This window comes from Varanus komodoensis, unplaced genomic scaffold (genome assembly GCF_004798865.1).
Source record: "Varanus komodoensis strain SLA01 unplaced genomic scaffold, ASM479886v1 scaffold3, whole genome shotgun sequence".
NCBI classification, from domain to species: Eukaryota; Metazoa; Chordata; class Lepidosauria; order Squamata; family Varanidae; genus Varanus; species Varanus komodoensis.
In genome coordinates, this window is record NW_025335761.1 from 23,451,276 (window position 1) to 23,478,384 (window position 27,109).

The following is a 27,109-nucleotide window of genomic DNA, read 5'->3' on the forward strand; positions in this document are numbered from 1 at the left end:
ACTTTAAAATTTGTGCATGCAGATTCTGACTCAGATGAGGAGGAGGAGACAGTATCTACAGATGAAATGCTAAGCCCAGTGGACCAAACTATAAGCCAATTACTGAAAATAAGACAATTTCAAGTTATGAGGGAAACTTTAATCAACGTGTTAATGTGGAATGGGGTACACCTAATATCATTCATCCTGTGATAAGGCATCAGATTAAGAGGGCAGACCAGTTGAGAAGCATCATATATTCCACATAATTTGTCCTCAAGCAAGAAGATCCACCTTGAAGGTTTGGTTTGCTCTTCTCAGTTTGGAAGAAAGCAGAGGAATTTGGTTTACAATCAGCTTATTATGATTAAGACAAATTTCCCTAATGAACACTATTCCAACTTGTTTCTTTGGTTATTGCCTTATTCAACATTGTACTTTTGTACTACAAAAGATGGTCGGTTTTCAAAAGCTTCTGTCCTGGTCTGCCTGGAAGGAGGGGAAAAACAACTGCAACATACAAGTAGTGATAGTAAAAAATAATTACTTAAATATCAGAGTTTGGGTCATGAGAGAGAGTTTCATGCCTGATCCTCACTGATTTTGGGAAAAAGAGTCATGTTATGTTTAAAATTGCTTAACTTTGGCTAGGACTGTGTCTCTACTTAAATAAGGGGCTATTATTTTGATAAAGGGGAAGAAGAGTGGAATTATTTTTGAAATAATTTTCAGGAATTATACTAGATCCTGAAAAAGCTATCCTATTAACATAGTTTAATTTCAAAGGTCTCTGTGTATTATTTTATTGAACTGAGCAATGAAGCTTAACCCATACTGATTTAATACTGTTCCTTAAATCCTTTTATGTGAATAAAGTTGACCTCCTGTTGGTACTGCCAGAAAAGATATCAGTTAGTGCCAAAGACAGTGCTAAGTGTAGACGCTTGTGTCCATTGATAAATGACACAGATCTAAACCATTTCACAGAGGTCATGAAGAATTAAATAATAGTGAGTTCACTCAGTGCTAACCTAGAATTTGCTTGAACCAAAGACAAATGTCAAAGCGTCTATATTTCATTGTCCATTATCTATAACTCAGGGTTTATGTATAATTGTTTTTCCTTTCATGACTGTCAGCTGAAACTACCTCAAAAGTAGGATGTAGTGACCATGTTTGGCAGTGTTCAGTACAACAGCACAGCAAAATATGTCAAACTATTAATTTGAAAAAAGGACATACTTACTTGACACCTGCTGAGAAGCTCACCACAGGGAAAAAAAATCCATCAGTGTTGAAGTTCTCAAACATCCCTTGCACAGGTTGCCCATTAATGCGGAAGGAAATGCTGGGTGCCCCTAAATCCAAGCAACAGCTGACAACATCATCAGATGCTAGCAAATGCTGATTGACAGATGCAACTGCTCTGGGTATTCGACCTAATGAGCAAGTAATCACAAAAAGAAAGCTTTTTTTTTTACTTTGAAAGCAAAGAGAACAAACTGTTTTCATGAAGAATTATGAGATTTACATGACATTGCATTTCTTTAAAACTCAAAATATGGCCTTGTACTTTCATTTCTCTTTCAAATGCTTCTAGATAGATAATCAAACAAATGAGAGATGTTTAGACATACTCCAGGAGCATGTCTTCAGACCACCTTTTTAAACAGACCAACAGACTTGATATTTTCTGGGCTAATATGAGGATCAGAACTCTCTTCCCTGAATTCTGTGATGCAACTGTGAGCTCAAAAATGTAGGGATAAATACATTACATTTGAATACATTTTCTTGTATAACTTTTAAAATAATTGCAGAATGATGCAGAAATGGGATTGGATGACTAATGATTGAACATGTGTGAAACGAGTAAGGAACGGAAGCAGAATTATCTGTCCATCCCTTGATATATTATCCAGACTGATACTCCTGGCCTTCTAGATTCATGGATTGGGAAACTTCTCTGTAATACTGTGTATCATCCAGATCTCAGGTTACAACTACTATATGAAAGAAGCATGGGCAGAGCAATCCTATTGCCACTTGGCAACATCTAGGTGATCATAAAGCAGAGTCAGAAAATTGAGCTGACCTTGTAGTTTGGGGTGCATGCTCAGATCCCCCTCCCTTTTGCAGCTGGTGCAGAAAGAACCATACTGGCTACTTCTCTTAGGTGATTACAGGGACTCAAAGAAGGTATGCAGGGCATTTCAGGAGGCAGGGAGGGGAGGGGAGGACACGGTGCTACTAAGGTAAAATATATCCTGGTAGTACCTCAGTTTCCTTTCTTTCCTTTTAAATCAGCTAAGCATGTTGTACAATAAAAGAACCTTTGCCTTCATACTTATCCCAGCCTCCATTAGATGCTTATAAGAAGTTCAGAGCGTTGCAGGTATCCCCATAGGACTACACTCTAAAATGTAATATGTTAAACATTCTCACATGCATATATAATATTCCTATACCCACACAAAATTCAAATTTAAGTAATATGAAGCTACTTGATTTTGTACTGTCTACATTTGTAAACCATCCTTCATTTTTAATTTAGTTTAGTTGTAGGGTCTTATGGAGTTAAAATCCCCATGTCTGTGCTAGTCATTTAGCCAGAAGTTGAACAGTTTAGAAGTCAAAAAATTAGTTAGAATGCACAGCTCAAGAAGTTATGTTCAGTGAAGCAAGAGATTATTAAGTTCAACAGAAGGCGAAAGGATGACAGAGATAAAAGCTTTAACTCAGGAAACAGAAATTCAGTTTGTAAAAATGAAGAAGAAACTAACCTCCTGATTGGTGCCAGGGACAGAGATAAAAACCCTAATTTCAGAATGTGGAAAAGAAACAGAGAGAAACTGAAAGAGTAAGAGGGAGAGAGGAAGGAAGGAAAGCAGGCAGGAAGGAAGGCAGGCAGGCACGGTGGAGGAACACAGAGGATTTGAGGAAATAAAAAATCAGAGTTCCTAGAACTTGAGAACTAGTCCAATGATTGTAAGATATTGCTCAGATAAGGAACCTGGATAAAACAGGAACTGAGTGTGTTTATTCCTGGTTATTTAGTTACATGTGCTATGTTACAGACTCATGTAGTTCTCTCTGGTAGATGCATGTACATCTATTCAAATTTTAAAATCTTTCTTATTGACATGTTGTGCCAATAAAATATGAACATGATTATTTGCTGCAGTCACTTTCTTGGATTACACATCTATTAGCCAAGCCTGGAGGAATGTTGTCCATGGGGTCGCGATGGGTCGGACACGACTTCGCGACTAACAACACTAACAACAAAGCCAAGTCACACACTACCTAAAGTAGATAGAGAGACCTAGGAAGCTTATGGCTAGTTTTAAGGGAGCTTTAAGACTAGTAGAGATGCTAGATGGGTAAAAAGCAGACTTCTACCTAGTGGCAACGGCAAAGTCCATAGGAAGGGAAGAGCCAAAAGGAGTGCAAGCACACTATTTTGGCTGTTTTCCCTTCCACTCCTAGAACAGGGCATTACCAGTACATGACATTATCTCATAATGCTCCAGAGTGATAATTGCTAATGTATCTTAATTCAGGGTCTGTATCAAATACATTGCAGTCAACACAAAACATTTTTGAATTACAGATTGAAGAGCAAAGTCTAATATAAAGAAAAGTCATTACTTTTCTTGTTTTTGAGTTTCAAATAGCATGTACTTTTTAAGGGTTCAATCCTCCATTTAATTTAACATAATGAAGGAATTTACATTGGATTTGTAGGGGAATACCATTCAGTGTAATAATGTAAAATGTTTTTTAAAGCCCAGCCTTACACATTTTAAAAGTTCAACACTATGAGAGAGGTTAATCCTTTTGTGTCTGTTATTAACTTACCATAAGCACTGAACTAGTAATACAGGCACTGGATATTTACCCATGAATATCTGGGGAGCAAATGATGAGCTTCTGAGGAGGCCAAAGGGTTTCCCTTTAAAAACCCTGCTTTGAGAATGTTCGTACTCTTTGTTCTTGTTCACGGGTTTAAGGCAGTTCTTACCAGACCATAGATGAAGTCCATCAAAACCGTATGAGTATAGGTCATCACCAACACCATTGCCTCCCCATCCTTCTCCACCTCCAGGATAAGGAGCATAGCCTGATGTTGAAGCCCAGCCAACCCTTAGATGTGTAGGTTCTGCCGTCAAAAATGGATCTACTTGATCAATTATTAATTCAAAGTACCATTTCCTATATTGTGCTGAACCCTCAGCAGTTCCAAGAAATATGTTTGGCCTCATACTGAAAGAGAACAAAGAACAAGTGGTGTAAAAAAATAGTACATTCCTATATGCATGTTTGTCTGCTTAACTATGAAACATGAATTATTGTATGTAACCCTAATAACTATAAATATGAATATGATATTGATTCAGATTAAGATAAAAGTAATAGACAAAACCGAGAACAAAATATTGCTTTGGAACTACCTAATAGATATGGACACAAGCGAGAGCAAACCAAAGTGTGATGCTAAAAGATGGATTTCAAACAAACCTAATAAATAAATAAATAAAATTTCAGATCCAGAACCTAATTTTATTAGAACTGGGCACAGAACAGTTCCGTGTTCATGGCACTCAGTTATGAATTAATGACTGAGAATGAAAATATCAAGGGGACACAATTGATATAAAACTGGCTGTAGATTTGCAAGGCCCAGAAACAAATTTCCTCCCATTCATCAATTTTACTAGATGGAAAGTCACAATTTGTGACAATTTAGGGAAAAAAATCTAAGACTGCTGCAGCCAACTGAACAATAAGTCCTGTTAAACTCAGTTAGGCTCTGAGTAAATGTGCCTGCACATCAAACAAACAACTCTATTTCACCCTCACTGCCCCTGTCGTGTTCTATTAATAAGCACAGGGAATCACAATCTGTCAGGTTAATTTTTAAAAAATATTTGTTCAGCTGTTCCAGCATCAGTTTCTAGCAACTCCAAGTTTTTAGTCCTGACAGGTATTCAGTTTTGGGAAAGAGACATGTTTAATTTGTTCAATAAATATGGGTCCCACATGAATCTCTATAACATGGCAGAAACACTCGTATGGTCCTGAAGAATAGTGGTGTAGACTGCTATTGCAAGCCATTCCCCGTTAGTTATCTCATTACATGACATCTAATAAATAAAACACAAATCTATGTAACTGATATACACATGATACCTTGTCACATTATTCACCAGCCGTGTTTGCAAAAGCAGATCTCTTCGAGGAAGGAGATTGTCACAGATTAAGTTCTGATTAGCACGCACTGCTACTCCATTACATAAACAGAGAGAACAAAGCACATCAAGGACCTAGAAGATATTATCAGATGTTGGTCTAGAAGCATCCAGCACATAAAACAGAATGTTCCAATGCATATGCTTCTAAGGAGAAAACCAGGTTATTTACCTGTAACTGTCATTCTTTGAAGGGTCATCTGTGCAGTCACACATAGTGGGTACTGTGCCTGAGCCGTGCCTGTTGCCGGGTAGAATACCAAAGCTTGAACAGATTTGGCAGGAACTCCGTACCCCTCCCCCGTGGTGCTATATAGGGCGGAGCGCCCGCCATTTTCCCCAGTCTATGGAGACCGGCAGATCGCCCCCTAGTGAGGTGTGTGGTCAACTCGAGGAGTCGCTAGGGGTAGGCTACTGTCCCATCCACCAACACCGAATGGGGCCGGTGGGCAGGTTGTGTGACTGCACAGATGACCACTCGAAGAACGACAGTTACAGGTAAGCAAACTGGCTTTCTTCAAATGGTCTCTGTGCATCACACATAATGCGTGATTAGCAAGCTAACTGACTGGAAGTGGGTTGGTGTCATCAGAGCAGGATGGATGAGAGGATGGCCCGTCCGAAAGAGTAGTCCTGTCTGGCTCGAACGTCGAGTCTGTAATGCCTGGTAAAGGTGCAAGGAGTCATCCATGTGGCAGCCTTGCAAATGTCCAGTAGTGGGACGCCCGCTGAAAAAGCTGAGGAGGCAGCCACGGCTCTCGTAGAGTGACCCTTGAGGGCGATGGGGAGGTCCAGCTTGGCTAGCTGGTACACCAACTCAATGGTTTGAACGATCCATTTCGAAAGCCTCTAGGAGGAGATGGCAGTGCCCTTGTCAGAATTGGAGTATTTAACGAAGAGGCGCTTGGTCTTTCTAAAGCCCTCTGTGCGTGATCAATAAAAGGCCAGGCATCAGCGCACACCGAGAGAGTGAAGGGATTTCTCTTTCGAGGTGGAAGGAGTGGGGAAGAACACTGGCAGAATGATGTCCTGGTTGACATGAAAAGCTGTAGCGACTTTAGGGAGGAATGCTGGGTCGGTTTGCAGGATTACATTCTCCTTATGGAAATTGAGGTAAGGTGGGTCTACACGAAGGGCAGAGAGTTTGCTCACTCTCCTTGCAGAAGTAATGGTGACTAGGAAGGCTACCTTCCACGATAGCAACCTCAAATCATTTGTAGCTAGAGGTTTGAAGGGGGCTCTGGTAAGTGTCTGGAGAACCACAGACAGGCTCCAGGTCAGCACTGATAGCCGGGCTGGCGGGTAGAGATTCTGTAGTCCTTTGAGGAAGTGACGGATAAGTGTGTGGGAGAACACAGAGGATCCGGAAAAGGGACCATGAAGTGGGAAATAGCCGCTATGTACATCCTAATCAAAGTGGGTATAAGTCCATCTTGGTGTTGGGAGAGCAGGAAGGAAAGAATGTTATCGATGGAAGCAGAGTCGGGGACGAAGTGGTTGGTTTGCATGAAGGTGGCGAAGCGTTTCCATTTTGCCTCGTACGACTGGCGGGTGGACAGTCGTAGGGCGGATTGCAGGATGAAGGTGATCTCCTGTTGCAGTGAAGTCAGGACGAAGGAGGCTCGGGTAGGGTTGCTCGGTACCGACCATGGCTCCAATGCCAACAGATGAGGGGTGGGCATCGGGACTGATGGGCTTCCCAGAACTGGGGGTAGGCGATCAGGAGCAGTCAGTTAAGGAGCCAAGCAGTGAGGTTGAGGGTATCAAGGTTGGGGTGGAGGATCGCCCCCTTCTCCTGCGTGATCAGGTGAGGGATCCATGGTAGACGGAAGAACGTATGACAGGAGAGGTTGAGGACGATCGGGAACTAGGGCTGTCAGGGCCACCATGGTGTGATAAGAATGCCCCGTGCCCTGTCGCGGGTGGCCTTTTCCAGGGTACAGGTGATCAGTGGGATCGAGGGGAACGTGTAAAGGAGCCTAACCAACTCACCATCATGGCGTCGCCCCATGAGTTCGGGCCCGACCCCACCCTGGAGCAGTAAGTCCCACACTTCGAATTGGAGGCCATTGCAAACAGGTCCAAGGATGGAGTACCCCAACGGGAAAACAAGTCCCTGCAAATCTGGTCGTTCAGTTCCCATTCATGGGTCTACAACATCTTCCTGCTGAGAGTATCTGCCTCCTTTTCGTCCACCCCCGCTAGATGAATCGCAAGTAGGGAAATCCCCCTGGGGATACACCAGTCCCAAATCTGCAGGGCCAGATGGGCCAGTGGTACCGACTTCGTGCCGCCTTGTTTGTTTATACAGAAGACAGTGACTATGTTGTTGGAGGCTACCTGTACCGACCAGTTCCGAGGGGTAGGTTCGAAGGAACATAGCGTCTAAACATCGCCAGTAGTTTGAGAAAATTGATATGCTCAGACTTTTCGTGAGCCTGCCAGGTGCCTTGGGTACATAGGTTGGTGCAATGTGCTCCCCAGCCTGTGAGGGAAGCGTCGGTATGGAGCGAAATCGAGGATTGCCACTGGTGGAACGGAACACCCACTGTAAGGTTGTCATTGTTCATCCACTAAGACAGAGCCTGGAGAACTGAGGCGGGAGGTAGGAGTGGTCGTCTCGGGGAGTCGCAAAGAGGCTGGAACACACTGTTGAACCACAGCTGAAGTGGTCGCATCCTCAGTCTGGCGTTCGGGACGACTGTGATTGTCGAAGCCATGTGTCCTAGGAGCCTTTGGATGCTAGCACCAGGGTCCACCCACCCTCCTGAACCTGTCTGACGGAGGAGCAGAGTCTTTCCATTCAGGCCCGTGGAAGGAACACTCATGCCTGAACTGAATCGAGTTGTGCCCTGATGAACTCGATGACCTGTGAGGGAGTGAGACAGAATTTCTTGGCATTAATGCTCAGTCCGAGGTCCTCTAGGAGGGTGTATGAAGTTTTGATGGTCGAAATAAGGTGATCCTGGGAGGAGGGGACAATAAGCCAATCATCTAAGTAGGGGTAAATTTGTACACCTTGGAGGTGAAGGTGGGTGCAGACCAGAGCCAGGCACTTTGTAAATACCCTAGGAGCTGTGGTGAGTCTGAAGGGGAGGACGTTATATTCAAAAATATCGGATCTGACAGTAAAGGGGAGAAGCTTCCTGTGGTCCGGGTAGATGCCAATGTGAAAGTAGGCATCCTTTAAATCTATGGAAGCAAACCAATCTTCTCTCTCTATCAAGGGGAGGATATTTTGCAGGGTGGTTATGCAAAATGACTTAGTTGTAATAAAGGAATTGACGCCCCTTAAATCGTGCATGGGGCATAGACCACCATCCCATTTCGGTACCATAAAGTATCTGGAATAAAAGCTGTGAACTCCCTCGGAATGGGAGTTTCGGCAAATTGCTCCTTTTTGGAGTAGCTGGAGTACCTCGTCTCTGAGGACCTCCGACGGAGCAGTGTAGTGTATCGATCCCGAAAGGGGCACGGTGTCAAACTCGATTTTATATCTATTCTCAATGCTAAAGAGTACCCATTTATCAGATGTGATGGACTCCCAAATGGGAAGCAGGCTTTGCAGCTAGTCCCCAAAGGGATGGGGGAGGGTAGAGGGGAGAGAAGATTAGCTCATGCAGCCCGTCAATGTTGCCACTTGTTGGCGGGTTGGCAGTGACAAACCTGTTGGTACTGCATGGCCAGTTGTCCACGGTTGCACTGCTGGTGAGGTTGGTACTGTTGACGTGGCTGGTAGCGATGGTAGGGCTGGTATCTCAGGTAACGAGACTGAGGCCACTTACAACGGCTAGAGTTCAGAATTTCCATCTTCCAGGCGGTAGCTCGAGCATTGTATATGTGCCCAAACTTATGGTCCATGCAATCATGGAAGAGACCAGAACCGTCGAAGGGCATTCCCTCAATCCGGCACTTGGTCTCATCGGGGAAGTTGCAGGAGTGTAGCCAGGTGTATCGACAGAGGGCGATGGAACTGATGAGGGCATGGAAGTCATACTCTACACGGTGTCAGGCTGGGGTAAGCTGTTGTATGGAGAGCTGCACAGTTTCCCGGATGAAGACGCGGGCCAAGTCACGCTGTTGTTCCGAAATGGACGAGGTGATGGATTCCAGCCGTTGCATCAGGAAGTACTGATATCTGGCCATCGTTGCCTCATAATCTGAGATCAGGAGAACCAATCCCATGGCCACGTAGATGCGTCGCGCCATCAGGTCCATCGTCCTGCCTTGTTTGTCTCTAGGGGTTGAGAGTTCCCTGTTGTCTCACTCCTGGGAAGACTCAACCACAATTGAATTAGGTTTCGAGTGTCTCAAGAGGAACGGAATATCCTGTTCCCGAAACTTATACACGGACTCGTACCTCCTGGATGTCGGGTGGGGCTGGCTAGGAAAAGCCCAAGTGTCCTCCATGGCCTCCTGAAGGGTGGTGATAAGCAGGATGGATATGGCAGAGGACTGTTCTTAATGAACGATGTCATAAAAATTGCCTTTGTTGGTGCTGGGTCGATGCTCAACCTTGATTTCCAAGGACCGGGTAAGGCGGCTCATGAGTTCACCGAACGTGGCATAGGATTCTTCAGGGGACCTGGGGCCCTGGGTAGAAATGACCACGCTGGGAGATGTAGAACAGCGATCCGAGTCATAAAGGTAAGGCGGGCTGGAGGAAGACTAGGCTGGAGACGCTGGAGGACGAGAAGTCGCCGGTACCGAGGTGGAGGGCACTTTGGTCCTGGTCGGCCAGGATCGGTGCCTGCGCTCCGGTGGCATGGGATAATAGCCATATGGAGGCGGATATCCCCAGTAGTAGGACTGAGGAGGTTCAGGGCCTTCGCATGGCATTGGAACCCAACCCCTGGTAGGCGTGGCCCGAAAAACGGTGGTGGCGGTGGGGCTCGGCCAGTGCAGGAGGCCTTGGAGATGCCTCGGGTGATGAAGGCATTGGCTTCAGAGAACGGGCCGGCTGGTGGCTTGGGAGTGACTGTGGAGAAGAGTCTCGGATTTCCCCGTTGGACATCGATTCATGAACGATGGGTTCGGGGGGATCCAGTGCCACAGGAACCGGGGACTCGACCCTCTGGAGAGAGCCGGGTGGCGTAACTTGGGGTTACGGTTCTGGGGCAGGTCTATGATGTTTGTGGCTGGCCTTGTTCATCTTGTCCTTCTTAGGCTTTTCCGGGACCGACAGATCTCCTTGGCCGGTGTGCTTCCTCTTCAACCTTTTGTTTGAGGAGGAATGTGAGGAGCGAGATGTCTCCCTGGAAGCAGCTCCCTCAGATGGCGGAAGAGGGGAGGTCATCATAGAGGGACTGGGCGGCAAGTTCGTAGGAGGCTATCAGGGCCTGATCCCAAAGGATCTTCCTCAGCCCGATTTTTTCGGGCTTGTTTGGTGAAAGCCTGGCAGTGCCTGCATTTATCAGTGCGGTGCCCCTCTCCCAGGCAAAGAAGACAGAGCTCATGCGGGTCCGTTGGGGACATTTTGGCCCCGCATTTGGAGCCATCGGATAAAGGGATAGCGAAGATGGACAGTATGAAGGTAAGAAGGTTTTAATTTTTATTATTATTATTCTTTAGAAAGAAAAAAGGGGTTGTTTAACTAGGGAAGGTAAAGGTAATAAAACTTAGATTATTTCAACTGGGAAGAAGGAGAGAAGAAACAGCGATCAAAGTAAAAGAGAGAGAGAGAGAAACAAACAGCTCGAGGCAGTGCGATCAGCGGTCGAAAGAAGACTGGGGAAAATGGCAGGCACTCCGCCCTATATAGCACCACGGGGGAGGGGTGCGGAGTTCCCGCCAAAACCCGTTAAAGCTTAGGTATTGTACCCAGCAACAGGCACTACGCAGGTGCAGTACCCATTATGTGTGATGCACAGAGACCACAAAGAACCACCGTAGAATTCAGGATCCACAAGGACATAAAATGGAGAGAAGAAAAGGTCATATACAAGTCAAACTCAGAACATGCCTGTACTTCAGATTTTTGGGGAGATCAGTGTGAATATCTGAAAAGGCTTTCTAAGTTTCACTGAACATGCTGCAAACTCTTAAGACAGGTTTCCTAAATGCAGACATTGTAAAGTGCATTCATCTGAACAGACTAAGAAGCTGCCCAAAGCCTTTTGCACTGAATGTTCAAATGTCTAAAACAAGTCCCATGCTTGGGGAAGTTGCAGGGAAGGACTTGTCCCTCATATGATCAGAAGATGCTTCATTTATCTGAAAATAGTGTTTCAGTCCAGATTTTTTAGATGTTCAGTAAGTTGCTAGCCTAAACTTAAAAGCTTCTTTTTATTTCTAATGCAAATAGTTCTGTAAAACTTGCCCAGCATATTAATTAGGGGATTACTTCAGAGTTATCCATTGTATACCTTCATTATTTATTTATTTATTTATTTTTGGATTTATCTCCTGCCTTTTTCTTAAAAGGGGCTCAAGGCAGCTTACATCATTCTCCTCCTCCATCTTACCCCCACAACAACCCTGTGAGGTAGGTTGGGCTGAGAGTCTGTGACAGGCCCAAAGTCACCCAGTTGGCTCCATGGCTGAGCGGGGACTCGAACCCAGATCCTCTGAGTCCCAGTCCCAGGCTCTTAACCACTACACTACACTGGCTCTCATCCATATGCTTAGTCAATCAGACTAAAATCCTATATCCACTTATCCATGGGAAGGCCCTACTGAACTCAGTGGGACTTACTTCTAAGCAGATATGTATAGTGTTGCACTGTCAGTTGCCTATAATGATATGTACAATCATAACAGCCCAGTGCAGCCATAACACCGATTCCTTAAAAGCATCCATTTACAAATCTGATGCCAGATCCAATAATAAAATTTATTATTTTATTATTTTATTCCTTCCTTACAGGAAGTTCCTTCTCATCCCTAACTATAGTTAAACAGTTTGCCAGGACAAACATTACCTAGAATTAAATCTAGCCAGAGTTTTCATTAATCCAGCATTTAAAACTGTGGATTATTGTTGTAAACGTTCATAAAACTGCTTCAACACTATAAAGGCAGATTTGTTCCAGGAAAAAAAACAACAACAACAGACTTTCCTGAAGCTGGATTCTAATTTTTCAGTTGTAATTAGCAGAATGTTAGGTCTGCACAGTCTACTTAAATATAGTGAAAAATAATAACTTCTGAATACAAACTTCAGTATAAAGAAGAAAAAAGCTTAACTAGAATTCACACTTGTTTTGTTGTTTACAGAGAACCAGGTTTTCATTATTATATGTTTGCATCATTTTGCTACAGGTGTATCATAAAGACATATTTGCTTTGTCTGTACATCATTTTGCAGATTAATGATACATCTTGCATTTGCCAAGCATACCTTGTGGTTCCGTCCATGTTTATCCAGCAGTGAGATGATAGATTTGATATGGCCTTCTTCTATCAAATTTAAAGCCTCTGGGCTTTCAATCAGGATGCAGTGCAACACTTCCAAAATACCTGAATGAATGCCACAGGCACAGATATCACTTTGAGATTAAAGAATAGAGTGTACTGAACATAATTCAAAAGGTGAAAAGAACATCCTAATGGAAAGGAAGAAAATACCTTCACATTCTTGATCTATCGCATGTAAAGAAAAATGTTGTTTGAAAATAGCCTTAGGGCTTCGAGAGAAAATTATTTAAGAAGTTTAGGATTTCAAAACTATCTCTTACCAAATGTAAAATGCAGATAAAAATAAATGTTTCTTTCAATACACCTTCATCCAAGGCCAGCAAAGTCAAAGAATCAGGCTTAAACAGGAGCCACTTTTGAAAGAGTGAGTTCTTAGCCCTAAAAAGCAAACTGGTTTGCTCTGGAAATCTTTGCAGGTAAAAAAAAGACTATTAAAATGGTCAAAATAAAGCAACTTGCAATCTTGTGATTTAAGCATTTTTAATGAGTAAATATCAGAAACAGTTGTTTTCATCCCTTCTATATAAAATGTAAGTCAAATAATTAATATTTAGTACAAATATAATTGGAGCCTGTCCTAGTATTATCAAGAGGGTATCAGGATAACCATTTGATAAATCACAGAGGGATAGCTATCTCTAACAATGAATTCAAGGCAGACAGCACCAGAGTGGAAGGGACAGAAAGCCTTCTATTCATCTAGCTGAGTCAGTTTCAAAACGAAGCAGATGTGGCAGCTTCTTTGACCTTCTCTGGTAGCAGATTAGATTTCTGAACAATGGAATTTTGCCTACTATCAAGAGTTTTATGCTTAGCTTGTGAATGTTTCTAAATTCAGCATTACTTTTCTGAATACTGATTCTCACATGATATATTTCAGATGGCTTATAAAATCAATAAATATGTGCAACTTCATTATACCCATGCAATAAAAAACAGGATTTCAAAAGCATAAAAGCATAGTAACAGTAAAACTGGGTTTTACCAAGATGCAGGAAATGTTTCTAGCATCTGATTCACTAGATAATTTTGAAGAGTCTGAAGTGTGATATGAGATAACAAAAGTAGTGCTAGCAATCTCATTTATATTAAGTAAATACAACTCACCTGAAGAAGATTCTAGTCTGTCCAATTTACTAATTAGCCAATCAAGATTATTAGAAAACTGGGCACAATTGTTTCTGTTACCACGAATGAGAGCAGCTGAAAGGAAGATTTGAGATGATTTGTCAATTCTTGATATTTTATTAAAATGTCAAGAAATAAGACTTTGTTGTGTGTAGCAATACATGTTGATATACAATATTTAACCACTTACATTTAACATGACCTGAGTTGATAAAAAAAATTGTAATGGTTTACTGGAGCATTCCACTATGGATAACTTATTATTTATAGTCATAGTAGGCACCCAAAGTAACTGGCAATGGTTAGCCATTTCATATTATTAAGCCATCTTTTTCAGATTTTGACAGTATTGCTAATACTAAATGTAGTCATGGAAATCCTCTATTTACATTGCCCCAGCGGTCTTCTATGTATGATTTTCATATCAACAGCTATAACAACAACATAGAGTAAATTCATCCAATTTCCTACCCAGTTAATGAGAAAGGTGATTAGCTGGTGAACAATGATGTTTCTGTGTTGCTTTTTCTTCACAACTGTGCATCATAGCCTTTTGGGTATTGCTTATTACATAAATACAACTAGTTAACATACTAGAATTAAGATCAAGATCTCATGAGGGAGAGGGAACACTTTTAAAGCAATTTCCAATTTTCTCACATTCCCAGGTGTGAGTGTTTCACACAGCTGCAAGAGGCTCACAGCATGGTAAACAGTGGTCCTTAAGTCCAACTACTAATTTGAAGGTACTACAGAAGAGATAATTATTATTCTTCAGCAGCATCAGAATCACTAACATGGTTGAAAGTGGATATTTCAGTAGTCTTCAGCAGGCTGAGATAAAAGCAGGCATCTTAATCACTGCTCCACAGTAGCCTACTATCTTCTTCAACTATTAATTGATATAGCACACCAATGTAGGAATGCCGACAGTGCTGTCAAGGAATACATCTCAAGAATGAATATGGAAATAGGGCATAAAGTGTTCATTTTCCAAGTGAACACCCCCATTATAGTCTTGCATCCTTCTAATTTGTGTGCAAAAGCCTTCAAATTTTCCATCTCCCTTCCTTGTCTCTCCTCAATACGCACATGAATAATTCCTGAATTTTAAAAGGAAAGCAAACCACATTTTTTTCAAGGTCTACATGGCTCCATATCAGCTTAATAAAAAGGTAGTTATACTCAAGTAATATGTGGATCACACACCAAAATTATACCAAAAGCGTTTGTATGACCACTGCTATGAACCATTGATTTATTTAAGCCATGGTGGGTTGTGGCACATGCCAACTGTTATTTTAAATATGCAAGTTGCAGCATGCAGTGTGTCATGAAGTGCAAACCCAGATATCATGGATTAAGTGAAGACTAAATGACCTAGTATAATCTATGTACTATTTAAACTTCACATAATCCAAAACATCTGTGTTTGCAAACTTGACAACTATTGCATGCACTTGCTGCAGCCTGCATATTGAGCTGGCACACACCACAATACCCAGCAAGTTAATTAATGCATAGTGGCTCAGTGTTACAATGCAAAAAAGACCCATGAAAAACAAGCTACCTACATTACATGTTAGAATTGGTATCTAGAAAACAGGTGGATTTTTCCTGCATAAAATGAAGGATTTGAAAGTGGCCAGTCAATTTATTTGTTTTAATAAAATTTAGATGGACAATTTGTTTGATATTTATTTGATTATTTGTATGCTATTTTAAATATAATTGTTTTAACTTACTTCCATTTAATCATGAGTAAATAATGAAAGCTGTACATATTGCACTGTACGTATTTTATCAAACTATCACTAAATGCCCTTTCAATCCCCATAATATAAATGATGTAAGTTGGAAAACTTCATTTTAATACTATTTTAGTTTGTTTGCACAGTATCCTTTAATAGGCTATTTGTTAATAGGGAAAATTATTTTATCTTGTGCTTTAACTCACCTAGCAATTTGTAAAGAAGATTCAGAATTTCTTTCCATCCTGTACCATTTTCTTCTCTACCAACCCCAGTAAAATGAGCAGTACTATAATAGACATTTAAGCGATCAATGCAGTTCAAAACTAGTGCCAGCATCCCCTGTAAAGACACCATAAATAAATAACATGTTTGTATATAAATTCCTTTGCATTTTAAATGTTTAAGTTGAATGCTTTAAATCCACTGCCCTAAATAATGTACTCAAATAATATCTAGTATTGCTGTGCACAATGAGCCCAACTAGAAATTACATTTATTACCTTGCTTAGTGAAGCCATGGAAAGACTGATTTCGATTGGAGTCATAGTGTTAGGAAGAAGGGAATTTGCGCAGCACCATTTCCCTGCTTTAAAAATCATTCTGTCAACTTTAGCAGCAAGGATGGAACAGGGAAATGGGTACATATATCATCATTTTTTTTACAGAGTGCATGTTAAATTAGAGAAATATTGCAGAGAAAAGGTTAATTCCCCTTTCCCTGTGCCACAGCCCTGATCCAAAACAGGAACCCCCATGGTTGCTTTTTAAGGAAAAAAGTGCAGTACAGGGAGATACCAGGCAATCTGGTCAAAGACCTACCAAACCACTTCTCATTTTGCCCCCAGTGGCCCCAATCAATGCATACAGTGACCCAGCTTCAGAATGCGCGGCCTAAACATGCAGATCGTTTGATTGATGGAAGGATAGGTCTCCTATTCCAAGAAATGACCAGAAATAATTTCGGCATTACATGTACACAGTCACACACACAAAGGCATGAGCAGTTAGAAGGGTACAGCTGAATCCTATAGCTGAATGTCTTCACATGCATAGCTGCACACTCAAGCAGTGATGTTTTTATGACCTACTGTATTAATATAAGCTATATATTGATTAAGATAATTCAGATTCATACATCTCTTACCAGTTTACTATTTAGTATTAATATACTATATGTTTTGGATAGTTGTCTTCAAAAAAGTTCACATACTGCAAAGTATTTGTTCATTGAAAACATTGAATTTGTTCATTGAAGTTACACGAATTAATGATTCAAATTTGAATTAAATGAAAACTGTAAATAACATTAAACTGTGTGCGTGCATTAGCTGGGTGGTGCATCTAAGAATATTAATATTCAAAAGAAGCTGAAATGACAAAATTCTTTGAATTTCAGTGCACCATAATGTAGGGAAACTATGCTACATTGTTTACAAAATTTGATTCTTCACATATGACCACCAGAAATGTTTGAATTGTATTCATATAAGAGTATTCTATTAGAGATTGGAAAGAAAGGCCCTGTTCAAAAAATAAAAAATACCCTCTTCCTCCTCCTCCTCCCATTGTACTTTGAATTAGGTTGGTAATTGGCTTTGATGTGTGAGTTTACTTCTGTAGTTCTCCTGATCCTTCCATTATCCTTTTAGTGGAAGGAAGCAATTGACCAAACTGGAGGATCCCACATTTGTTTAAAGACAGCACCCTCACAGAATTCCCTAGAAGAGAAAACCCACTTTCTAGTCATTATGATCATGTCTTGAAATGAATGTGTGGTATCCTAATTTCCTCTTCCTTATAGAGAAGGGAGTAGTAGAGTGTAGAGAAAGTCACCAGAAGACTATTGTATACCGAGGAGATAGGTGGTGTAACACAACTGCTCCTTCTATTCCTATAACAGACCTCTTTACAAACCAGTTGAGGCCCCCTGGCATGCAAAAATGTTTTTCTAAGCTGCTTGGTGACCTTGGAACTATCCTTATTATTGTGATAACAGCAGATGTGGCTAATTAACTGTTTTGATGCAGGATAGAAAAGAAGCCTGGGAGTGGGGGCTCCGCCCAGGTGAGCTCCATTGCAGATCTAGCCAGGGGAGGAAGGTGCTACACTCATGGGCCAAAATTAGGGCTTTTTCCTTGCTGTTTGTGAAGGGGGGCTCCTGACAGCTGATTGAGAAAAGCCAGCTTACTTGGTATTGTATTTCTTTTCCCCACGTTATTGTGTCTGTTTATTTTATTGTACCTACTTTAGAATAAAATCTTTAGACTTGAATCCACCTGTGCTCATTGCTTTGGGATCCAAAAAGAACTCTTTGCCTTTGGCAAAACATGGAGAGGGAAGAAAAGTATAGCCCTGCTGGATCAGGCCAAAGGACTCTCTATTACAACATTAAAAAGTTGTCAACCAGATACCTGTAGGAAAACCACAACAGGGCACAGGTGCCAAAAGTGGCCAACTGCCCACTTTCCAGCTTTCCTTGGGCATTTTGTGTGTGCGCTATGCTAGGGGTGCGGGTGGAGAACTGCATCTTAACAGATCTTATAAAAATCAAGCCACTAAGTTTTTATGCACTTCACAAGAAGAGTGTAATTAAAACAAAAGAGCAAATTAAAGGTATATTTGCAAGGTAAATTGCAGCTGCTTTTAGCTATTGATAATTGTCCTCATGCACAAATAAACATTCTAGCCTCCTAACCTCTTCTTTGAATAAATTTTGTCTGTTTTTGAGTGAACGAAGTTTGTTTTGCTTATCTTCATGTTCTAGTTCTTCTTCTGGAGGCTGAAAGTATGTAATTAAATCTTGCAGGGTCTGAAGTACTTCTTCAATGGGCAGGGTGATGGGAGTTGAGGTTCTATTGTTTCCACTAAGAATCAATAAAAAGACAAAGAAACATAAAGTATGTTGTACATTAGTGATAAGTAAATATTAAGTAAACTAATAAGTAAATGTAATACATATGATTACTATAAGCAAAACAGTGTATATATATTTATATATAATGAATATAATATATAATGAATATAATTTATAATGAATAATATCAATCAACAATAGGTAAACTAAAATTGTTTTCCTTTAAAAATATAGTTTATTTTATGCACAGATTTTACTTAGTCCAAAGATGGATAGTCTAAAAAGATAGATTATGACTTCAATATGGATTGGCAGGATGGACAGCCTGCTATTAAAGGGTTCCCACCACACTCTCCAATACTAATCAGGAAAGACCTACTAACTTCAGAGTAAAAATAGAATGTAGTAAAAGAGGCAATTTCTGTCAAATGGTATGGTAAGAAAGAAGATTCTTCAAGCAGAGTTCATCTGAATGGAGAAAGGATTCATCAATTTTCCAAACATACCTCTCTTTCAAAGTAACTCATATCTACAGAGAGGGGAAATGTTGCAAGTTTCCAGGTTTAAATGTAAATCACAATTTGGTGCTTTCTACAATATTACCAGTGTACATCTTTCTGTATAACATAAGGAAATATGGAGGGATGAATTTTCTGTCTCAAGAAGCCTACATACTGAAGTTTGGCAGTGGAAAAAGAACGGAGGGGGGAGAGGTAAACAGATTGAACGTTAGTAAACAGAATGACAGACATCTATGCAATTAGGATTAAATGACATCTCACATAAAAGGTTGTTTTTCAGGAGGCATTTGAATGAAAAGACAGTGATAGATGGCATGACACTGGTGTTCTGACAGGAATGTCTAAGGAAAGTAAAACTAAAAGACAACTTAGAATGACTAGGCCTTTCGTGACTGACATACCAAAGAAATTTATAATGGAAAATTATGGAACAAAGAAAGGTTCATGTAATCTCCATGCCTATTTTTCAAACAAACTGAAGACCTGACTGAGATACAAATTAGATACTGCAGTATGCATCTTCAGCTTCAGTAGACTATGAATTAAAGAGGGGACAGATGACCTTAGCAGGAAAAGTGTGAGAAAAGTCAATCTGTGCAGAGTTGTATCAGCCTTCATGTAAAAACTGCAGCATATGGCGCTTTGGCTATGATCTTTTTCTGGACACAATTCAAAGTGCTGGCTACATCCAGTGAAGATTATATGGCTTGGGACCAGGCTATTTAAGGACCATCTTCTCCCACGCAAGTATATCCAGGTCTCTGGGAGAGGTCCTTTTTTATTCTTCCACCTTAGAAGCAAGTTAGGTGACAATGCAAGAAACAGCATTCTTGGTGGCAGCACCCAAGCTGTGGAACTTTTTGCCAAGGGAGGCTTGGTTCACTCCTTCCCTGCTGTCCTTCTACCAGCAGGCAAAGAACTTTCTATTCAAAAAAGCCTTTAGTGTGTAAGCAGGCCTGTTAGGTTGGAAATGGTTTTTATTCTATTATTTTATTCTCTGTTTTAATTTATTTGGTTTACTATTTTTAATCACACTTTATTTCAGATTGTATACTGTCTGAGTCCCACTTCACTTTGTAGAAAAATGGAGCACTAATCAAACAAATAAATATGATTAAGTGTATAGGATGCATTCAGTGCACAAAATAGGCATGAGTTGGATCCTGGATTTATATTTGATTGTAAGGTCTTGTATTTGACTAAATACTGAAGATTCCCGCTGGTCAGCAAATCTACCATTCTCAGAATGTAGAACATTCTTTTCAAGGGCATTCAAAAGAAATATATTAGAACCAAGATATGGATTTGGAATGTTAATACATCATTAACTTCTAATAAAAGGGAATGGATTAATTTAGCAAGCTAATTTATTGCAGGCTGGGCTATGCTGAGAAGCATGAGTTTTACAGATTCCACTAACAGGAATAGTGATGCTATACTGTGTGTAAGGGGAGGGGTGGGGGCTAGATGACAGCACACCTATCCTTCCATGGGCCACATGATGTCAAGCAGGCATGGTAACACATCCTGACATCAGAAAACATGGTCACATCTACCTGTTTTCATTTGCTCCCTGAGTCAAATTTGAACCAGAAACCAGGCTCAGAAACACTGTACCTGCCAAATTGCTTTCACTCCTATGATAGAGCATATTGGTTTTGGCTTGTTTTGCCCAGTGCACTCCTTCCCACATTGAACATAAGATGGAACAGGCAATGCTGAGCTGACCAAGTCCTTGTCATTCTTAAATCAGAATAGCAAAGAGGGTTCAGACAGCTTGACTTCAATACGCGTGACAATCCTGTGATTGAGTGAGCGAGTCAACAGCACAGAACTCCCACTGTTATCTTGGCCTGCGATTGGAGATAACGAGATAACAGTGGTGATTCTTTTCCTTACCTCCCTGAGGAATCCCCTGCATCCCACTCTACTTCCCAATTATAGGATAGGATTGTGGTGGGACTTGTAGAGAGGGCAGGGCTGTATGTAAGTGGGCAAGGCCTACAGAGGTGGCTCATCTCTGTAGACCAGATAAAGAACCTCCATTCCTAGATTCGTGGAAAACAACAGATACACAAAGGAGAAGCCAACCAAATCTCAGCCTGTGCAACTACTTGCAGAGCTTAGGTTTACAAAATGGTCTACTAGCACTTGTGCAACTGGAAAAGACACAGGAGCACAGCAATTTCTTCCCTCAACAGTACATTGGATTTAAACCCTTTGGGGGCGAGGGCAGTACATTAGGATATTGAAGAGTGAAGTATTATAGAGAGAATTCTTCAAATAATGAATGTGACACAGCCATAAATTAACTGAATTTGCTGGGAAAACTCTGTAAATGTTCTTTTATAAGAGAATGAAATAATTCAAATAGTATGAAGCTAGCTGATATACTGCACCTTATAAACTGACTAAATAGTCTTGTTGTGTTGAGAATGATTCTAGCAGCCTGGGATTCTTCATGCTGACATCTTTGCAATGTGAGCCCATCATCCATGTGCCCTTCTTGGTGTAATATGACCTGTAAATAATAGTCAAAATAGTGCATTAGAAATATTTTGTCGTTAGGGGGCTAGGCATTGAGACAAAGGAATGACATATTTATCTTACTTGGGGGGAGGAAAGGAAATTGTATTAAATCTAAATTTTTGATAGAAAATAATGCAATTTATTTGTTTTACTTTTATTAAGATAATATATTCAGACTGAACAGTTCTTAATACAGAAAAGATGAACTGCGAAAAATCACAAGTGACATTCTGAGGTCATATTCTTAATGGTTTGAAGGTGCCTTGTACTTCCTCCTTCTGTGCATCTAGTTTAATAGATTACTTCCCAGTTTGTCAAACCAGTTTGCTACCATCTGAACTGATAAATTACAGACTGGAAGATACTAGAGCCCCTTCCATTTATCGGAGATCATTGTTGTAGTATTTATGCAAAATGTATTTGCCACTGTTGGGACACATGTCAATGAATACAGCAGTTTCCACTGTGTTGGAAACATGCTCGTGTCACACGCACATACAACCATGGGAAAAGCAGAAGGAGCTGGAATGGTGATGTATGCAGGGAAATGGCCTCTTTATAAAAAGTGATTTTGTGCGTGGTTTTTTATGCATTAAGCTGTGGGCAGATAAGAATTACTGGAGATTTTTTTTTTGAAAGGAGAAAAAAAATCTAATATACAGTACCACCTGCCCTCTCACAAGAAATCATGGAGAAGGGGATGGGGAGAGAAGAGGTGGAGGCTGTGGTGCTGTTTGCTACCTACTACCATCCTCCCAGCTCCCAGGGGATGAAGCCAGTGGGATCAGTACCCTCTTCTCCATCCATCAAAACAAGTCATGAACACAAGAATAGAGGACAGCCCCTCTCCCATGTTGACTTTCCCAAGAATAAGCACCATAATGTGTTTTATTTCTGAGTAGACATAATTTCAGCCAGTCGTTCCTTGGGGCATGAGGTAAAAGGAGACAATTGGGGATGCTTGGAAAGACATTCCATACTTTTTTCAAAGAACTGAAGAGCAGAGGGAACAAACAGCATTGCATTTACTCTCTAGTTCACGGGGCAAAACAGGTGAAAAAGGTGCCCAACTGCCCCAGTTTGCTCCCTGGTTTAGAAGGATTACTCAAATCATTTGATTCAGATATCACAGATAAATAATGTCTGACAAACCTGGCAGTAGTGTAGGTTAAGTTATGCATGCTAGCAAATTCCTTGAATTAGAGTTCGACAGGAAGGGGAGAGGTACATATATAAATTCCACTGAAATCAAAGGATATGGTCTTCCTCCCAGTAACAAACAGAAGGTAAGGTGCAGAGACACTTTATAAAAGCAAGCACACTAGGGGCCAAGTGAGTCCAGCGGCTCAAAACCCATATGTGAAATCATCTACTGTATAATAATAGCACAGTGATCCTTCTACATAGCAGAGTAAGACAAAGCTGCACTTCACAACTGAACCTCCCTGTGCATCTGTGCACAGAGTTGGAACAGTTTATCAAACTATAAAACAATGCTAGTGAATGCATGTAGGGTGTGTTAAAGGATAACACTCACCAAGGCATTATAACATTATTCAACTTTTATATATCTCTTTTGGATCACTGTGGAAAACAATGCATGCTAATATTTTGTTTACCTTTCTTTTCAGTGGTCCTAAGCGTGTTGTTTTAGCATCTTGTGCCTTATAAGTTAGCCATAAAGCGCTGGCTACATGCTGTACAAAACAAACAGAATCGCCATACTTTATTTCAGGAACTCCCATGCCTTCTATATCACGTTTGTGAGCTGAATCCAGTTTTTCCTTTATGCCACAGATGAAAAAGAGAAAAATACATTTTGCAAAATATTAGTAGTGCAAACACATAATTTGGTAGATACAAGTCTTTTAAAATCTGGCAAGATGTTCCACAAACTAACTTTAAAAAAACCCAACTTTTTCAGTACTGAAGAATACTTTCTAACACGCAGTAAGTTGGGTTGTGACTCTTCTGATAAACACTTGATTCAGTTAAACACTTCTGAATCAAACAAGAAATGCAACAAGAAAGCAAAAAGATATGCTCATATGCTGGGCTTCCTGAAACAACCTTGTTCTTTCACTTATGTAGCTGATACTGTGTAGATACCGTGGCTGTGCAGTACAGATAAATGGAAACAAATGTTATTTGACATGTAGAAATTTGTTATCTAATTGTCTGAACAGCTGCACTATTAGAGTGACGATGCTGATTGCTTCTGCAACATGTAGATTTTTTTTAAAACATGAATTAGTACTAGCAGCATAGAATTTAACAGTGGGGAATGAGTGTTCTTTTTCTTAGTACATGATTAATTTTTAAGAAGTTATTTAATACAGTGGTTTTCAACCTTTTTAACAGTTGGAGTCTGGTAAAAATAGTAAAATTATTTCAGAGACTGCTTGAGGCAGAAATAAAAAGCATTATATACATAATATAGTATGTTGTGTATTAGTTTTTAAATATAATACCAAAAAATGAAAATTGTCTAAAATAACCAGAAACTGAGCAGTAAAAAATTCTAATAAAATAGAATATTGAAATTAAATGTAATCAAATACAACTGAAATTTTTAGAGAGCAATATATAATTCAAATAAGGCTACTGGGAAATCTGCTGTTGCTTCTTTTCAATACTAAAATTCACAATAGCAAAATAAGAAATCAATATAAATGCAATACTATGCTCATAGCAAATACAAATTCAAATACAATATTAAAAGTAGAGCAATACAAAATAAAATGAAGTTACTTAATACAATAATATTCATAAAGTTAAATACTGAAATTCAATGTCCTCCCTCAGGCACACCAGCACAGACTGGCTGAGAAAACACACTCAAGCATAGGCCCACCTCAGCATTTCCCTTTCCAGTAGGAAACACAGGAGAAAAAGGAAAAGGTTCCATCTTTGCAACCCCAGGCAGAGGGTGGATCAGCATGCCGCAGCTCCCACAGAGCTGCCTCTTCTGTTCCCGGCCTCCTCGGTCAAAGAAGAGGTGGGGAATCGGCAGCGTGAGCACAGCGAGCCCTGCACTGGTCCTCATGGACCAGCAGGAAATGCTGGTGGGCCGGTGCTGCTCCATGGACCGGCAGTTGAAAACCACTGATTTAATGGTTCCTTTTTTTCTCCTCCTAATCTAGAGAAATACTATCATGCTCAAATCCCACTGAAACCAGTAGGACATAAACCCATTTGGGTGTGCCAAAATATACTTCCGATTACACTGCAGCTACCTTCATAGGATAGCATTTAAAGCTAATTTGGCCTAAAGTCTATTCTGCAATTAAAAATAGATTTAAGGGTTTCTTCTTTTTTTTAAAAGCAACATACTGCAAAAGAAGTAAGTTTAATCACAATTGTCTTAACTATGTGCATTCCCTTTTTACTCTAGTGGATTACAGCTGCCTTATTTCAATGTCAATTAAGTCTAAATAGATAACATAGTCAAGATAAAATTAAATTTCAATATAGTCCTTGGGGATGCTATTACAATGTCAATACCACATAAAATTATGTCATACCAAGCTGATGGGGATCGCTGTGTGAAAATTAAATATAAGCAGCAAATGTTAGCAATGAAGACAAAAATTAAGGGCACAAACGTACTGCTACCCTGGCTAATACACATGAACTTATTGTTGTGAGCCGCCCCAAGGCTTCAGCGAATGGGACGGCATAGAAGCTTTCTAAATAAACTTCCAAACTCAGAGGCATATGTGCATACTATGATTGGGGCAAGGTGTGGTGGTGGAATCTTTGTCACTACTGCACCCCATACTGGGTAGTTTATCTAGGCAGCTATTTTTGGCTGTCTAGATTTAGTGCTGGGGAAGGAAGTAGGCAGGGGCACTGACTAGAACTCACATAAATCCATGGTTCCAACCTCCTCCCCTCCTGCCCCCGGCATACCACTTTTTTGCCTTTGCAAGGACTAGTTGCAAACCAACATGGTTCTTTCTACAGTTGCAATGGGGCAGAGTGGGAGATTGGCCTTTGAAGTCTCAGCTCTGAGCTCTCAGGATATCATAGGATTACACCCTATACAAGTATATTTCCAAAGCTCTATCTCAAGTGGTGGAATATTTTTAATGTCACATGTGGAAAATCAATTGAAAAATGTTTTTACTTAACATAATTTGCAATTATCAGTTCTGCCTTGCGTAATTTAATATATATTAAAATATAGCCAATTCATATATAAAATATACAGATCCATTTTAAAAGGCAGTTTTTATCATCCAAGAATAAAGATGTCAATAATATAATCAGAAAACTGAGGAGAAGGAAAGTACAGTTGTGACTCTAAAAATGTTTGCATGTCACTTTTAAGCTGATCTGCATAAGGGGAAAAAACAAAAACCAAGCCATACAGTTATTTATGGTATGTCTTATAACTGCAATCTAGCAAAAGTTATTCAGGGTTCCATACACACAATCAATGCAAAAGCTGACACAACTTGAGTGCATCCAATTGGTCTACAACTTTCATTAACCCTAGCCAATATAGCTAATGATCAGAGGAACTATTTATTTATTTATTAAAGCATTTCTATGCCGCCCCATTCGCCGAAGCCTCGGGGCGGCTCACTAGGGATCATAGGAGGATTATAGGAGTTGTAGTCCAAAACATTTGAGGGGCACAACTTTCCCATCCCTTTGAACAACTGAACTGATTTGAGCATAGCCAGACTAACCAATGAGCCCCCAGCCCACTATCTAGCCCAGTTTTGCAGCTTTCCAATAAAATAAAACAAGTATCTAGTCCTTGTAGAATCTGATATGTAAAACAAAACAGCCAGACATATTCTAGTCATTTTGCAAGTGCCAAGCATTTTGTCCCATCATTTCATGAAAAACAAGTCTCTTTCCATTCATTTAGCCAAGGAGTGAAGTTGCATCTCTGAATAACATTTGTCATCTAAGGTAAGTATAAAGATGTGTCTGCAAAAGAGACTGCCTAGTCCATGCTGATCCCCTCTATTTGGGGGGGGGGGGTCCTACTCTTGTTATTATAATTATTGTTCTAATAAATGCCCATAGAAAACAGCAGGAACACCCAGCCAAAACCATAGTAGCAGGAAAGGCTGTGTATGGGTTACGCCAATGCTGCAAAGTATCCAATTGTTTCACCCATATTGCTAGGAGACAGAATAGTGACACAATGCAGGGTAGTTCAGAGTTGTTATCTACTGTGCTAGTAGCCTCAATTTTTATTTTATGGAAATGTGGTCAGAGAGGGCTATGAAATATTTAATGAAAAGTAGGATACTTTTCTTCATTTCCTTCATTAAACACTTTTACATTTAATTTGCTGGCTTGTCACTGATGATGGGTTGTCATATCATGCACACTCAAGTCACTGTTAGACAACTAGGGTTTTCTAGCATAGAATCATTTACCTTATTTTATTATAGTTACATTTCCCCTCTCCTCCATGAACTAAAAATCTCCCTATTTTTACTCCCATAACAATTATTTGTGGCAAGATAGGTTGAAAGGTAGGAGTTGGCCCAAATATTCAATGTGAAACATTCACAATTGTGACTGAGTCAGGAGAGGGGTGCCGGCTAAAGCTGCCTCTTCCTTGATTTTTCATGCAGAGCAACACAAGAAGAATGGTGCACTCCCCGGGTCTTTATTGCCTCTTTACACTTTCACCAGCTCGCATCCCGA

The 27,109-nt window shown here is 40.4% G+C and overlaps 1 protein-coding gene across 1 annotated transcript in view; it reads right to left on the reverse strand.

The window, feature by feature from the left end:
- Positions 1–27,109, reverse strand: part of RYR3 (ryanodine receptor 3) — a 397,078-nt gene that overhangs the window by 310,640 nt on the left and 59,329 nt on the right. Inside the window, exons 11-20 of the mRNA XM_044436195.1 lie at positions 27,089–27,097; positions 23,053–23,217; positions 21,304–21,425; positions 18,225–18,393; positions 15,733–15,868; positions 13,755–13,850; positions 12,571–12,689; positions 5,173–5,306; positions 4,004–4,245; positions 1,226–1,418 (exon numbers count right to left, since the gene is read on the reverse strand). Of these exons, the coding sequence (XP_044292130.1) occupies positions 1,226–1,418; positions 4,004–4,245; positions 5,173–5,306; positions 12,571–12,689; positions 13,755–13,850; positions 15,733–15,868; positions 18,225–18,393; positions 21,304–21,425; positions 23,053–23,217; positions 27,089–27,097 (1,385 nt within the window). The remainder of the gene's footprint in view (positions 1–1,225; positions 1,419–4,003; positions 4,246–5,172; positions 5,307–12,570; positions 12,690–13,754; positions 13,851–15,732; positions 15,869–18,224; positions 18,394–21,303; positions 21,426–23,052; positions 23,218–27,088; positions 27,098–27,109) is intronic.